Below are 15,532 nucleotides of genomic sequence, written 5' to 3'. Positions count from 1 at the left end.
TTTTATGTTTAAAGCAAGGTAAATCTTCTCAAGTCGACTCAAGTGTCCAAAAATATTTATTGATCTAGGCGCCGTGAGGAGCTATAAGAGAAGTCTAAGATGTTGCTCTTCCCAAGGAGTTTTCAACATCCATGTCATTGAGAAGGTCAGACTCTCACACAGCACAGATAAAGAGCAATTCGAGGCAGTCTGAGTCTGGGCCAAAATGAGCATTTCTAATGGTAGAACCTTCTGAATGGAATGCCCTTTGTGAATGCCTGCTTCGCGTGTCCTTTCATGGACAATCCTGATAATAAATTAAGATGAAGCAATGCAGCTTGGAAGTTCACGGGATCTACCAGCCACATGTTCTACTGAATATTAGTTCTCTTGCCTGGGGGTGGGCTGCGGGTTGCTTCCAGCCAAGCATTCGGCCATCTTCTTCCTGGCCCTCCGCAGGAAGTCCACCTTCCCCCGCTCCCTCCGAATGGCGGTGTACTCGTAAGCCTTGAGCTTGCTGTAGTAGTCAGAGAACTTATTGTAGAGAATGGAGATGGGCATCCCATTGAGGATGATCCCGAAAGCAATGCAGAGGAAGGCAAAGAGCCTGCCCAGGTGGGTCTCGGGGTACATGTCTCCATAGCCCACGGTGGAGATGCTCACCTGTATGGGAAGGCAGGCGGGATGGGGTTGTTAGCAAGGGCGGAGAAGAAACAGAGAAGCAGGGAGGGCACTGTCCTCTGTCTCCCTGGAGGCGCATGGGGGCTGTGAACAGCTCTCCACAGAGCCGCATTGGGAGGGACCAGGACGTTTGCCTGCAGAACCTGAGTCATGGAAAGAACACGCACTTTGGAGTTGGAAGACTTGGGTTTAAATCATGACTATCACTTGTAAGTTTTCTTATGCACAGTAGAGGGGAGATGAGACCTACTTTAAAGGGTGACTGTGAAGTGCACATAAGATACATATGTAGCCTAAAAAAAAAACAAACCAGTTGTGGTGGAGTGACTCCGACTCACGGTGACCCCATAGGCATCAGAGTAGAACTGTGATCCATAGGGTTTTCAGTGGCTGACTTTTTGGAAGTAGATCACTAGGCCTTTCTTCCGAGGTGCCTCTGAGTGAACTTGAATCTCCAACTTCTTGGTTAGCAGCTGAGCACGTTAATGGCTTGCACGCCAACACTGTAAAGTCCTGGCGTAGGATGTGCTGAATAAATGTTGGTCCTTGTCTCCCCTCAGCTGCAGTCAGTTTTTTGAATGGGCTCCCCGGGTTTGCCAGTGTGAGGTACATCCTAGGAAGAGCTTGGGCTGAGAACCAGTCAGAGCCACCACCCACTGCTGTCGAGTCGATGCCAACTCACAGCGACCCCACAGGGCTTCCAAGGCTGTAAATCTCTACAGCAGACTGCCGCGTCTCTCTCCTGCGGAGCCGCTGGTGGTTTGGAATCACCCACCTTTCAGTGGTCATTGGAGTGCTTTAACCACTGTGCCAGCAGGGCGCCGAGAACCAGTCTGACCTGGTTCAAGTCCTAACTCTGACCTTGGGCAAGACATTCAGACACTTGGTTTCTTCGTCTAAAATAGGAGGGTAACACCTAACTCTCAGGAGTCTCATGAAGACTAAATAAGATAATGAATATCAAGCACCTAACACAGTATCAGGAATCCCTGGGTGGTGCGGAGGGTTAAGTGCTCAGGTACTAACTGAAAGGTTGGTGGTTGGAATCCACTCAGAGGCACCCTAGAAGAAAGGCCCGGTGATCAACTTCCAAAAGATCCAAACCAAAACCAAACCAGTTGCCATTGAGTCGACTCTGACTCATGGTGACCCCATGTGCATCAGAGTACAACTGTGCTCCACAAGGTTCTCTTGGCTGTGACCTTTCAGAAGGAGATCTCCAGGCCTTTCTTCCGAGGCTCCTCTAGGTGAGTTCAAACCGCCAAACTTTCAGTTACGAGCCACTCACTTGCTGAAAACCCTGTGGAGCACAGTTCTACTCTGACACACATGGGGTCGTCATGAATTGGAATTGACTTGATGGCAACGGGTTCGTTTCCTTTTGGTTTTAACACGAGTATCAGGCTCACTGAAGGCATTAAAGCAACTCCTCCACCATCCTTTTCTCATCTTTAAAATGCAGAATCAGAATACTTCTCAGAGTTACGTAGCTCAGATGAGAAATTTTACATGTGGGTGCTTTAATTCCAAATGCCCGGAGAGATATACTCTTACCATTTTGTGAAAGGACTTTTGGATGACATCACCAACCAAAAATATGTTCACCCTGCATGCAATTCTTCCCATCAATCTCGTCACACTGCTCTAAATTCCACTAATTAGCGATTGATTGGGGTTAACAAGCTTCTGTTTTAAAATGCAGATACCCACGGGACTAGTTATCAGTCAGTGTAGCTGAAGAATGCCCAGAGAAGATCCCCAGGGTCCTGTTTTCTATGCTTCATGTACTGAGATTCCCTTCGGTCCCCAGACTGTTGACTAAATTGAAAGAAACCTTTAGGCAGAGCTGCTGCTTACAGGGAGTTCTGGGTGGTGCAAATGGTTAACGGGCTCGGCTGCTAACCGGAAGTCTGGAGGTTCGAGTCCCCCAGAGGTACCTGGGAAGAAAGGCCTGGTGATCTACTTCTGAAAATAAGCCAATGAAATTCTATGGATCACAAGGGTCCGATCTGCAACTGATCGTGAGGATGGCGCAGGACCTGGCAGTATTTCGTTCCATTGTGCATGGGGGGCTGACTTAATGGCAGCTAACCACACTCCGGCTTCTACCTCAGGATTTTCCAAAATTTGTAGAGTTTGATCTCAGCCATAGGGGCAGAGGTTTCCACAACTTTTTGGCCAAGAAATTTTTAAAAACCTTATAAAGGCTTAGATATAAACACTCAGTATTTATTAAACAACAGCCGTATGTAGAATACATATATGAGTCAGTTTCATTTAGAGCAGAGATTGGCGAACAAAGTTTGAGTCCACCCAGAGGTGCCTTGGAAGAAAGGCCTGGAGATCTCTTCTGAAAAGTCAGCCATTGAAAACCGTATGGAGCGGAGTTCCACTCCGACACACATGGGGTTGCCATGAGTCAGAGTCGACCCGATGGCAACTGTTTGTTTTTTTACTGGTGGTTGCTGGTTGCTTACAGTTGGAACATTGTGCCTTGCACAACACCAGGTACACCATTTGCATCATTGATTTATATGGTTATTGTCACAATTTCCTGTCCAATGGCAGTCAGGTGTGCAGAGCCACCCTCTTGAGTGGTAGTGAGGCGGTCGTTAGCTTAGAAATGTAAACACTTTTGTCCTGATGCTGTAAGGGCTGCTTTGAACTTGAATCAGTGTGTTTGGCGGTTAGAATGAAATGAAGGGAGCCAGCTGGACACATCTGGTGGAGTTAATAAGAACCACAGCCGCGTTCAGCTCACAGAAAGGGAAAGGTTGCACCCCCTTTTTGGGGCGGGTGATGCACCATCTCTCGCTGCTCCATCTGCATTGAGGGGCCTGCTGAGGGTGGACTGCCCCTTTCCACCATGTAGGAATGCAAGCAAGCATCGAAGAGAGGCAGGGTGGTGTAGACCAGGCTAAGGAAACAGGCGTGCCACTCAGCCAAGGGGGTCTGAATCCACTTCCCAGCTGTGTGATTTGGGCAAGCCTCCTAAATTCTCTATGCCTCAGTTTCTACTTTTGAAATGCGGGGATAATAACAGAACCTGCTTCATAGGGTTGTTAAAAAGGAGCCTTGGTGGTGCAGTGGTTAAGCACTTGGCTGCTAACTGGAAGATCAGTGGTTCAAACCTAGCAGCTGCTCTGTGGGAGAAAGATGTGGCAGTTTGCGTCCATAAAGATTAAAAAAAAACAAAAACCTTTGCCTTCTAGTCAATTCAGACTCATAGCAACTCTAAAGGACAGAATAGAACTGCCCCCTAGGTTTTCCAAGGAGCGGATGGTGGACTCAAACAGCCGACCTTCTGGCTAGCAGATAAGCTCTTAACCATTACGCCACCAGGGCCTTGCAAACCCCATGGGGCTGTTCTACTGTGCGCTATAGGGTCACTATGCATCGGAATCGACTCCGTGGTCACGGGTTTGGGTTTGGTTTTGGTTCATACGGTGGTTATGGGAATTAAAGGTGTGCTGGGCACAGGGTGTCTGAGCAATAATGTTAGTTCTTAGGCTTATTCCACCCATAAAAAAAAAAAACCATTGCCGTCGAGTTGCTTCTGACTCATAGTGACCCTATACGACAGAGTAGACCTGCCCCGTAGGGTTTCCAAGGAGCGCCTGGTGGATTAGGCTGTGGAAGTGGTGCCTCACCCTGTGCACCAGTTAGCCAGTGGTGCTCCATGGGGTTTCAGTGGCTGATTTTTGGGGCAGTAGATGGCCAAGCCTTCCTTCTGGGGTGCCTCTGGGTGGACTCCAACCTCCAACCTTTCAGTTAGCAGCCCAGCGCATTACCATTTGCATCATCCAGGGACTCCACCACCTCCCCTTTATTGTACCAGTGGCGAACATATCAGAACTTTAATACACAGAAGAGGGTTGTTCCCCTCACAGCGGTCACCCATGACCTCATTCTAACACTGCTTCCACTGATCAAACCACGCTTGGAATTCCAGCGAGGAATTATCTCCAGGGCATCTGACACGTCCACCTGCTGCTTTGTAATGGGGCTAAGGCTCTGCCTTTTTGAGAGTGGATTCAATATTTGAAAATAGTCAAAAGCCATTTAAGACTGGCACCTAGATGTAACCACCAGGGTGGATAAGTTCATTTGTATCAAGGTCAGGCCACTGAATCTTCTGTGCAGATTATAACCCAAAAGAGGAATTCCAAAAATGTTTGTAGCAACAGCAGTATGGATGGGATAAGTAGAGGTTTTCAAAGTTGAATCCTTTGAAGGACAACATTTAGTTGTGTGATAATATTAGCCAAAAATTTCCATCTTTACCACCTCAAATTTTTTGGCAAAACTGTTGTCCTTGTTATTGCCGTCGAGTCGATCCCGACTCACGGCGACCCCGTGTGTGCAGAGTAGAACTGCTCCAGAGGGTTTTCAAGGCTGTGACCTTTCGGAAGCAGATTGACGGGCCTGTCTCCCGAGGCACCTCTGGGTGGGTTTGAACTGCCAGCCTTCCGGCTAGTAGTTGAGTGCTTAACGACTTGCACCACCCGGAGATGCCTTTGGGAAAACTAGAAGGGGTATTAATTATTTTTGAAAAATCAGTTTTATCTCCTGGGATCATAACTCCTAGAGGCATGGGCTACTGAGTGCCAAGACTTCATCTATGCCTAGTTCATTATCTAGAAACAAACATTCCTACTGAACGAGAAATTCAAGTACAGTCGTTCTAAAGTTTCGGAGGAAAACTGGATGCTTGGCCTCCTGGTGCTGTTTGGCGGGCTAGCACGTGCTGGTTAGTGGGTGAACTGTTGCGGGGAGGTCACATTCTGGCTTAGGGGACACAAAGGCTAGGGAAATACGTACGTTTTCAATGGAATGGCAAGTTTCCAGCTCACAGCGGGCTGAGCCAGCTAGCTTTTTCAGGACGTGAAGACGGACTGCCGAAGTTTTGGTCACAATTCCAAACCCAACTCCAGCTCATGTGAGAACTCACTCTGTGAGGTCACTTGGGTCAGCCTCGAAGCTTCCATTTTCAATGCCCGTCAAGGGAGAGATGGCTTGGGCTGTGGAATGTGGATAAAACGCCCCCTAGAGGCCAGGAAGCCAAGGAGCAAGAAGCAGACCATTTGCTAAAATCTCCACAAAACCAACAGTGCGTCAACTAAACATCATGGACAAATTCTCGTGGGCCAGTTCAGCAACAGCACCTCCCAGCAGAAGACATCTTGTCTGTGAAGGAGAATAGAGATCCCAGAAGTACGAAGACATCTATACCATGCTGCGCACACCAAATATTTACGATTCTTTAGGTCAGTTCTCTTAGCTTTTGACTTTTCGAGCAAAGGGCAGCCAAAAAATAAAGGTGGGGTTGGGAGTGAAGTTACACCAGCGTCAGACTACTCCGCCATGTTGGCCCCGCCTCCACTTTGTGTGATTCTCGTCCTTCCTCTGTATCCGTTCACCTCATTGTCCACCCTCCCATCCTGGGCGGCAGCTGCTTAACTGGTGCCGAGGCAAAGGCAAAACCTGAATGCAAGTTCGGGGATCTATTCATCTGCCCAGAGCAAGGCACACAATCATGATCCGGTCAGCATCCTCGGCTTTCTTGGGACTTCTCCCTGCCCACCACACCTCTGTGGTGCCCACTCAGGTCACAGTGGCCAACAGGAGAAGCATAGTTTAAGGAGACAAAAGGGGATCACCCCAAAACCAGGAACCTACAAGATAAAAAGGGATTAAAGTGTCCACGAGCCTTTGTCCCATTTATAGTTCCTGTGCTATTTCTGAAGGGAGCCCTGGTGGTGCAGTGGTTAAGCACTTAGCTGCTAACCAAAAGGTCATCAGTTTGAACCCACCAGCCACTTCTTGGGAGAAAGATGGGACAGTCTGCTTCTGTAAAGATTACAGCCTTGGAAACCCCATGGGGCAATTCTACTCTGTCCAATAGAGTCGCTAGGAGTTGAAATCGACTCGACGGCAGTGGGTTTGTTTTTTTCTTGGGGTGCTGTTTCTGAAGGTGCAGGAGAACTTTAACACCTTCTGTGCCAGATATGCACCTATCATCTCTCAGCCCCAAGCCCGTCACCCTTCTGAACTCTTTTACTGTAACTCAGCGACTGGGAATTGCAAACTACATTTCCCAGACTCCCTTGCTGCTGTTCTCTGGGAGACAGTGGTGGGAGACTGGAAGGCAGGAAGAGGGGATTAGAGTCTCTATTCTAAAGTGCTCTGCTGCTAACCAAAAGGCTAGAGGTTCAAGTCCACTCAGAGGTCCTTCAGAAGAAAGGCCTGGCGATCTACTGCCCAAAAAATCAGCCACTGAAAACCCTATGGAGCACAGTTCTATTCTGACACACATGGGGTTGCCATGAGTCAGGATCAATTTGATGACAACTGGGTTTTTTAATTCCTGCTTTTGGTGTCTGTCAACATCCCTCCAACAACAGCAGACAGCTGTGACTCAGGCATCTTCCAACACCATGACGTAAGCTCATGGTGCCCTCTGAGGTCCCGGCAACAGCCACATAGTGTGCTTCTTGGATGTGGAAGACTGCCTCTGCCCTTTTGTTCCCCCAGTTCTAGGGCTGACAGCTATTCCCTGCAGTTACCAGTCTCTGGGTCACCTCCGTGCCCCCATTTTGCTCTTCCAGCCTTCTAACTCCTATTATCTATTTCCCTGAGTCCAATTCCCGTGTTTGAAATACCCAACTCGGTTTCTGTTTTCCTGGCTGTTACCTGATTGACCTTCCAGCGGGGTCTCCTCAAAGCAATCACTCCATCAATCAGTCAATCTCAGCGGGCTTGTAAGTGCCACCTCCTTGCAAAGAAACGATCAGGTCCTTTATTTAGGAAAACAAAGGTGGGCGTGGGGAGTTTGAGGCACAAGCATTGGATGCCTCAGCTGAAGGTCAGTTTTCTATTTGACGAGTTTCTGTTTGTTTTTTGAAAGAATGCACTCATGACGTCATTTTCTACAACTTGAACTTGCTCTGGAAACACAGGAGAAAGTGGTCAATTGCTCAGATTGACTTAAAAACACACCCACCCGGGAGGCCAAGGATTAGGGCTTCATCACAGAGCTAATTGTTCTTGTTGAGCTGTGCCATGCAGTTCCCACACCCATGCGACCCCAACAGCCCCGAGGTGGCTGGAAGCGCTCCAGGCGGGGGCCTGTTTATCCGGACACTCTGAAGCCTTCCCAAGACCAAACAGCTGGCCCTTCTGTATGCATCAGTCTCTCTCTTCTCCCCAGTAGAGAAGGAATCACTTACGTTTTATTTTCCTCATGATGATTCTGGAAGCAAGTTATTGCTTCTATGTGACGAAGACTAGCAACTACTCAGATATGGTAGCTTCTACTTATTATGGCCGGCATTTTACAGACGGTTCCTATTACATTTATGCTCCCAAATAACCTCTGTCTGACAGATGAGTAAGCTGGGTCTGTCTTGTATCCCTCTGCATGAACATTCGCAGACATAACTGCCCATAAGGGATTTGTTTTGCGGCTGTAGGAGAACTCACAATAATGAAAATTACTGTATTTCTCTTCAAACCCCCGAGTTGAATTACAGAGGAAGGTTGCAAGATTCTTGGCAGTAGAGAGAGGGATGGCTGTTAAAAGCAAATCAGATTGGAAGTTATTTCAAAGTACTGAAGACACAGAGAAGAACGGATTAGAGAATCTGTCTCTACTGTGGGGTGAATATTCCACAAGGGGTACAGCACTGGTATGACAGGGAAAAATCGCAACCACATTTTTCTTTATCTCGTCTTTAAAATTCCAACTTGCGAGTGTATGTTTTCTGATGTCCATGATGTATTTAGGCAGTAACAGATTGCTGCAGTTGTCACCTGCCATTGAGTCAGCCCCCCATTCATGGTGACCCCACGCACAACAGAATGGCCCCGCACCATCCCCATGATAGGCTGCAGATCAGATCATTGTGATCCACAGGGTTTTCATGGGCTGATTTTCACAAGTAGATCACCAGGCCTTTCTTCCTAATCTCTCTTAGTCTGGAAGCTCCGCTGAAACCTATTCAGCATCACGGCAATGCACAAACCTCCACTGACAGATGGGTGGTGGCTGTGCATGAGGTGCCTTGGCCAGGAATTGAACTCTGGTCTCCTGCATGGAAGGTGAGAATTCTACCACTGAACCGCCAATGCCGTAGATTAACTGTATTACTGGACCTAATTCTTTCTATCTTCCTATATCTAAGCTCTTTGCCATATACGTTGGCAGTGCCTTCCTACAGTAGGTGGGCTAACCTGCCCTGCCCCTTGACGCTGAGTTTGGCTGCATGACTTGCTTTGGCCAATGGACTGAGCGAGTGACATGAGCAGAAGCGCTTGCACGATTGGGTTTGTGCGTTCTCCCGTACCCAGTGCCACGGCCAAGGACACACGCCTGCCGGAAGGTGCGGGACACGTGGCCCAGGGTCAGCCAGCTGGCCTTCAGGCCTGTGCGTGAGCCCAGCCCCGATTCGAAGAACCTTCTAGTTTAGGCCAGCCCACATGCTGACCTGCCGACTCATGAACTAAATAAATGCTTAGTGTTTGAAGGCACTGAGTTTTGGCGTGATTTGTGATGCAGCGTTACCATGGCGACAAGTGACGGATAAAATGATATAATTTTTAAATAGCTAAATATATATTTATCATGGGTGTGTGGGCAAACCTTTTACTTTATGAGGTGTACGATCAATAAAATGGTTGGAGACCACTGAATCAGGGTAACTTGTAGGATTCCACATCTGGGATTCTCGTGTCTATTTAGCCATGTGTATTTACACGAGTTTCTTCTCATCGTTCAAATTTCAGCTCAAATGTCACCTTCTCCAGCAGGGTTTCTCTATCTCATCAAAGGTAGATTCCACCACCCAAGTCACTCTCCATCGTATTATCCTACGAAAAACAAAAAAACCCCACTGCTGTCGACTCGATTCTGACTCATAGCGACCCTACAGGACAGAGCAGAACTGCCCCATAAGGTTTCCAAGGAGCAGCTGGTGGATTTGAACTGCTGACCTTTTGCTTAACAACCAAGCTCTTAACCACTGCACCATCAGGGCTCCATTATCCTACAAAGGACACACAAATATTTGAAAATATTTATCTGTCTTTGTCCACTAGAATGGAAGTTCCCTGAAGGAGGGAACTCCACCCTTTTTTCTTTCACTCTGTATCCTTAGTAGAGGTCCCTGGGTGGGGCAAATGGTTTGCACTCAACTGTTCCCGTGTGTCGTCAATTCCAACTCACAGCGACCCCGGAGGACAGAGTAGAACTGCCCCATAGGGTCTCCTAGGCTATGATCTTTACAGAAGCAGACTGCCACATCTTTCTCCCGTGCAGCGGCTGGTGAGTTCGAACTGCTGACCTTTCAGTTAGCAGCTGAGCACTTAACCACTGCACCACCAGGGTGCCTTTGCACTCAATGACTAACCTAAAGAGGAGTCCCGGGGTGGCGCAAATGGTTAAGCACTTAAGTACTAGCTGAAAGGCTGACAGTTCAAACCCACTCAGAGGTGCCTAGGAAGACAGGCCTGGCAATCTGTTTCTGAAAGGTCACAGCCTAGAAAACCCTAGGGAGTTCTACTCTGTAACACATGGGGTCACCTAGTGTTTTTGGCTTGGCATTCTCAGTGCTGAGAACTCTACTTGGCACATTAGAGGTACTAAAAAATGTTTTGCTCGATAAGCAAGATGGATTCCTAGGGATTACCCAAGGAATTGTTCCTAATATTTTGCATCTTTTCACTTTGCATCTACACATGACACAAGAAATGATGTCCACATAATTATAATAGTGATCTTTTCTCTCTGCTCTGCTGAGAACAGGGATGCTTAGTACATGTCATGCAATTAACCAGGAGTACAGAGAAGAATGGGATTAATGCTGCATCAGTCCTGGGGAACAGAGAAGCCTTAGAATATCCCAGGGGGATTACTCCTAGTGTGTGGACTGTTACAATGTTTCCGTATTAAATTCAGAAACAAAGACAAGTTACCAGTCTCTTATCTAATTCATGATGATTTTTACTACATAAATAATTCTCAGAGAATAAAACGGGCAAAGGCCAGACTGTGTACGGTAAGGCTGAGATGTGCGAAGTTTGGCCTGTGACAATGGTGCCCGCTAGCGACAATGGCCACAAACGAAAACTCACACCAGCAAAGGCAGAGTCATCGGTTAAAGAAACAACGTTAAGGACAAAAACTGAAAGGTGAATCGATTTTTATGGTAAAACGTTTATGGAAAATACTGATCCCGAGTAAAATAACTGGTTAAGATACAAAGGGGATGTTTTGGCAGTTTTAAGCTTTGTTGTACACTATACAGATCAAGAAATCAAACAGGATCACTGGGCATTCACTTCAAGAAATTCTTTTTGTAAAAAAAAAATGGAAATCTGGTATTAGTAACAGAATGCTTATCAAAATCTTTAGATCAATATACCAAAAGTAAAAAATGTTTTATGGTTTAGAACGGCAGTATCCAAGAGCCCCCTAGGTTCTGTGCCTTTTAAGGTATTTCAGAGAATGGAAATTGACTCTAAAATTCTGTTGTGGGTCCAGCTTTACTCACCTCCAAGGAAATGTCATCTGCTAGACACACGATCCTCCATCAGCACCATCTGTACACACGGTTTATCTACTATGGGGACGACCTTTTGCCATTTGGAACCTGATCAGAGGAGTGGCCTTTGGCTAGCTCTTCTAGGAGGAGTCTAACGTCATCCTGCCACTGAAGAAAGCTTGCAAATCCTGGTGTACTCATGAGCAATCCGCTTCTCAGGGAAGGGAGAGTCACCGAACTGTTGTTGTCGCTGTTAGGTGCCATTGAGTCGGCTCCCACTCATAGCGACCCTACATACAACAGAACGAAACACTGCCCGGTCCTGCGCCATCCTCACAATCATTGCTATGTTGGAGCCCATTGTTGCAGCCACTGTGTCAGTCCATCTCGTTAAGGACTTTGCTCTACAAGTCTAACCTCCCCTTCTAGAGAGAAGGAGACCGAGGGCCAGGGAGTGTGGGGCGAGGTGTCACCGTTAATTATTCAGGGTCACAGTTAACTACTGGCAGATGTGGGACTGGAAGCAGGTGCTCGACATCCTCCATCACACTACAGAACCAAAATCCAGGTGCCGTTGAATGGACTCTTTGATTTTTGGCAACCCCACATGTGCCAGAGTACAACCGTGCTGTATAGGGTTTTCGATTGTGGATTTTTTGAAAATAGATGGCCAGGCCTTTCTTCCAAGGCACCTGTGGTGGACTTGAACCTCCTACCTGGTTAGCAGCTGAGTGTGTTAACTGTTTGCACCATCCAGGGACTCCACGTAACACAGCAGGTGCTCAGTAAGTGGTAAACAACCACTTGCCATCTACGTGAATAATGAATCTCCTTCAAAATTCACCTTCCTAGAAGCTTAAGACTAAATCTGGATTTGGAGAGTCCTAGAACCAAGTCAGAGCCCTGGTGGCACAGTGGTTAAGAGCTGCGGCTGCTAACCAAAAGGTCGACCGTTGGAATCCACCAGCTGCTCCCTGGGTATCCTATGGGGCAGTTCTACCCTGTCCTATAGGGTTGCTGTGAGTCAGAATTGACTTGCTGGCAATGGGTTTGGTTTTGGGGTTTAGGACTAAGTCAAAGGAGTGCTGAAGGTACCACTATTAAGTGCTCGGCTGCTAACTGAAAGGTTGGCAGTTCCAACCCACCCAGCGGCTCCACAGGAGAAAGACCTGGCAATCTGCTTCCGTAAAGGTTACGGCCAAGAAAACTCTACAGGCCAGTTCTACCCTGTCTCTTGGGGTCGCTGTGAGTCAGAATCAACTCGAGGCACCCAACAACAGCTACAGGACCAGGTCAAATTCCGTTACTTACTGGACTACAGTGTCTCCTTCCGACCCTCTAACACCCACCCCTGCAGCCAGCAGACTCCACTGCAGCTGACCGCCCCCGTTTTGTCAGCGGGAGGCAGTGATGGGGTGAAGTGAGTAGTGGTCGTTCTGCAAAGCAGGGGACAGATCAGGACTTTGCCCTGGAGGCTGACAACCAAGGACAGGGAGAGCCCGCTTCCGCGGGGCCCGGGAGCTGGCTGCGCAGGCCCGAGGGCCGTGGAACTCACCGCGGCCCACCACCACGAGCGGGGGATGCTGGTGAAGTTGGTGCCGGGCATGTCGTGCTCCACGGAGTAGACGGCCGCCGAGAAGGCGAAGATGCCCATGGCGATGAAGAGCAGCAGGCAGCCCACCTGCTGGTAGCACTGGCGCAGCGTGAAGCCGAAGGCCCGCAGCCCGGTGGAGTGGCGCGCCAGCTTGAGGATGCGCAAGATGCGCATGAGGCGCATGATGCGCAGCACCTGGCCCACCTTGCCCACGCGGCCCACCGTCTCCAGGTCGTGCTCCCGCGCCGAACTCTGGCCGTCCTCGCCCGTGACGCCCTCGAGCAGCAGCTGCAGGTAGAGCGGCAGGATGGCCACCAGGTCGACCAGGTTGAGGGCGCCGCGCGCGAAGCGCCGCAGGTCGGGCGTGGAGGCCAGGCGCAGCAGGTACTCCAGCGTGAAGAAGGCGATGCACAGCAGCTCCACGTGCTCCAGCAGCGGCCGCGCGTCGCCACCGCCCCCCGCGCCCGGCGCCCCCCGCGGCTGCAGCTCCTCCACCGTGTTGAGCGCCAGCGCCACCACGGAGACCAGCACGAAGAGGCTGGAGGCCACCCCGATGGCCTTGGCGGCCACCGACGAGAAGGGCTTCTCCAGAAGGTTCCAGAGGCGGCGGCGCTGCGCGCCGTAGAAGCGCATGTGGCTGAAGAGCTCGGCCGCCTCCTCGGCCTGCGCCTGGGCGCGCAGCTCGCGCTGGATCTTGAGCTGCTCGGCCAGCTCGTCGCGCCGCTCCTCGAAGCTGATGCGGCAGCAGCGCGCCGTGTACTTGAGCCGCACGCCCCAGTAGCCCAGCTCCTCCAGGAAGCTGCGCGGGCACAGCTCGTCGCGCACCAGCAGCACGCCCGACGCGTAGAAGTTGTAGACGAGCTGGAAGACGGCCGGGTCGCGGTCGAAGAAGTACTCGTCCGTGCGCTCCTCGTAGTCGTCGCACAGGCCCAGCTGGCGGCTGCGGCTGGTCGAGGTGGCCAGGCGGCCCAGGCGCGTCTTGGGGTGGCAGGCCAGCTCGCCACAGTCCAGGCGGTAGCTGTGGCCGCCCACGTTCACGTTCAGGGTGGACGACAGGGACGGAGGGTCGGCGTGGCCGTCCGCTTGGGCGCTGCTGATCTCCTCTGCCGGCTCGTCCTTCCACGGGTCCTCCTCCTCGCCATCCTCGTCCTCTTCAATGTAGTAGTTGTAGTTGGCCTCGGTCCACGGGGGGATGCTGGCCTGGGAGCCGGAGCGCGCACCCACCGAGCAGATGCTTCCGCGGTGGTGGCTGCCCCCCGCGTGGGGCGCATTGTCACTGTCCGAGGCGCTCCGGCGCTTGTAGCCCCAAGATGGCCTCCTCTCACTCTGCTTCAGCATGGCTGGGGGAGGTGGGCGCCCCGCTTTTCCTTCCTGGCTGGCGTGGGGATCCCCGGCCAGCTCACAGCCCGGGGAGCGTGGATGAGTTCGCGCTCCCCCTGGACCAGCTTGCCCAGAGCCCAGACACTGCCCTCTGAGCTGCCCCTCAGGCCCTGGCCAGCCCCCCACGTCCACGGGTCTGACACATGCGACGCGCTGCCGGCTGCTCTAATCTTGCTGCTAGGAAAGAGGCAAGTGTTGGCAGGGATTTAGAGCCTCTTAGCCTCTTCCCTCCCCCCTCCCTCCATTCTGTGACGTCCAGGATGATTATGTGGTCTGAAATCTGTACATAATCAGAAGAAGGCCGAGATTACTGCTAATAAAAATGTCCTCCCGCCCAGCCCTTAGGAAGTGCTCACTGTATGCATGCCAAGATGCAGGATGCCGGGGTCTTTACCTTAATGGTTGAGAGTAGACTCTCTGCCCTAACCAAAACCAAACCAAACCAACTGTCGTGGAGTCGGTACCAACTCATAGTGACCCTATAGGCCAGAGTAGAACTGCCCCATAGGGTTTCCAAGGAGCACCTGGTGAATTCAAACTGCTGACCTTTTGGTTAGCAGCGGAGCTCCACAGGGCCACCTTTATTCAAATGGATGCTCCTTAGCAGCTCTGCTCTGGAGTCCAGTCTGATCCTTAAGTTAGTCTGTCTCTCTCCCTTTCTCTGTCTTTCTCTCTTAAAGGATAAGGGCCAATTTCAAGGTAGAATCCCAGGGCTGGTTGGAAGATGCCTCAGTTTCCTGGGGTTGCTGTAACACAACACCACAAAGTGGGTGGCTTTAAAGAACAGAAGTTTATTTCCTTTAAGTTCTGGAGGCTAGAAGCCCATATCAGGGTCTCGGCCATGTGTATTCCGTCTGGGGGCTTTGAGAGAAGAGCTGCTCCAAACCTGTGTCTCCTAGATTCTAGTGGCTGCCGGCAACCCTTGGTGCTCGTTCCTCTGCTGCTGGTGGCTGTGCCTCGACATGCTGCCTCCCTGGGGTGACTGTCTCCATACCCATCCTCCTCTTTGATAAGACACCAGTCATATAGGATTAGGACCCTCCCTACTCCAGTATGACCTCCTTAACTGATAACATCTTCAAAAAGACCCTATTACCCCAAACAAGCTCCCGTTCACAGGGGCCGCAGCTCAATCCATAAAATAAGATATTCTCAGGGCCTTGCCGCCCTGCTCAGCCATGTCTTAGGCTGGGTTCTCTAGAGAAGCAAAACCAGTGACGCGTCTGTGTATATATTTATAGAGAGAGACTGAGATTTACAGCAAGGAAATGCCTCGCGTGGTGGTACAGGCTGGAAAGTCCCAAGTCTCAGGGTTAGGCTGCAGCCGTTTCCTGCCTCACATAGCTTCAGGGGCCGA

The 15,532-nt window shown here is 50.3% G+C and overlaps 1 protein-coding gene across 1 annotated transcript; it reads right to left on the bottom strand.

Annotated features, from left to right (window-relative positions):
- Positions 1 to 360: 360 nt before the first annotated feature.
- KCNV2 (potassium voltage-gated channel modifier subfamily V member 2) lies at positions 361 to 14,133 on the bottom strand. The gene is made up of 2 exons (XM_004373470.1): positions 12,757 to 14,133; positions 361 to 642 (listed from the first exon to the last, which is right to left on the bottom strand). Exons 1-2 carry the CDS (start codon positions 14,131 to 14,133, stop codon positions 361 to 363), a joined length of 1,659 nt encoding a protein of 552 aa, XP_004373527.1.
- Between the last annotated feature and the right edge of the window lie 1,399 nt (positions 14,134 to 15,532).

The sequence above is a fragment of the Trichechus manatus genome, unplaced genomic scaffold (assembly GCF_000243295.1).
Source record: "Trichechus manatus latirostris isolate Lorelei unplaced genomic scaffold, TriManLat1.0 scaffold00025, whole genome shotgun sequence".
Lineage (NCBI taxonomy): Eukaryota > Metazoa > Chordata > Mammalia > Sirenia > Trichechidae > Trichechus > Trichechus manatus.
The sequence above is the reverse complement of the archived record's forward strand: the minus strand, read 5'-3'. Positions and strand labels throughout refer to the sequence as shown.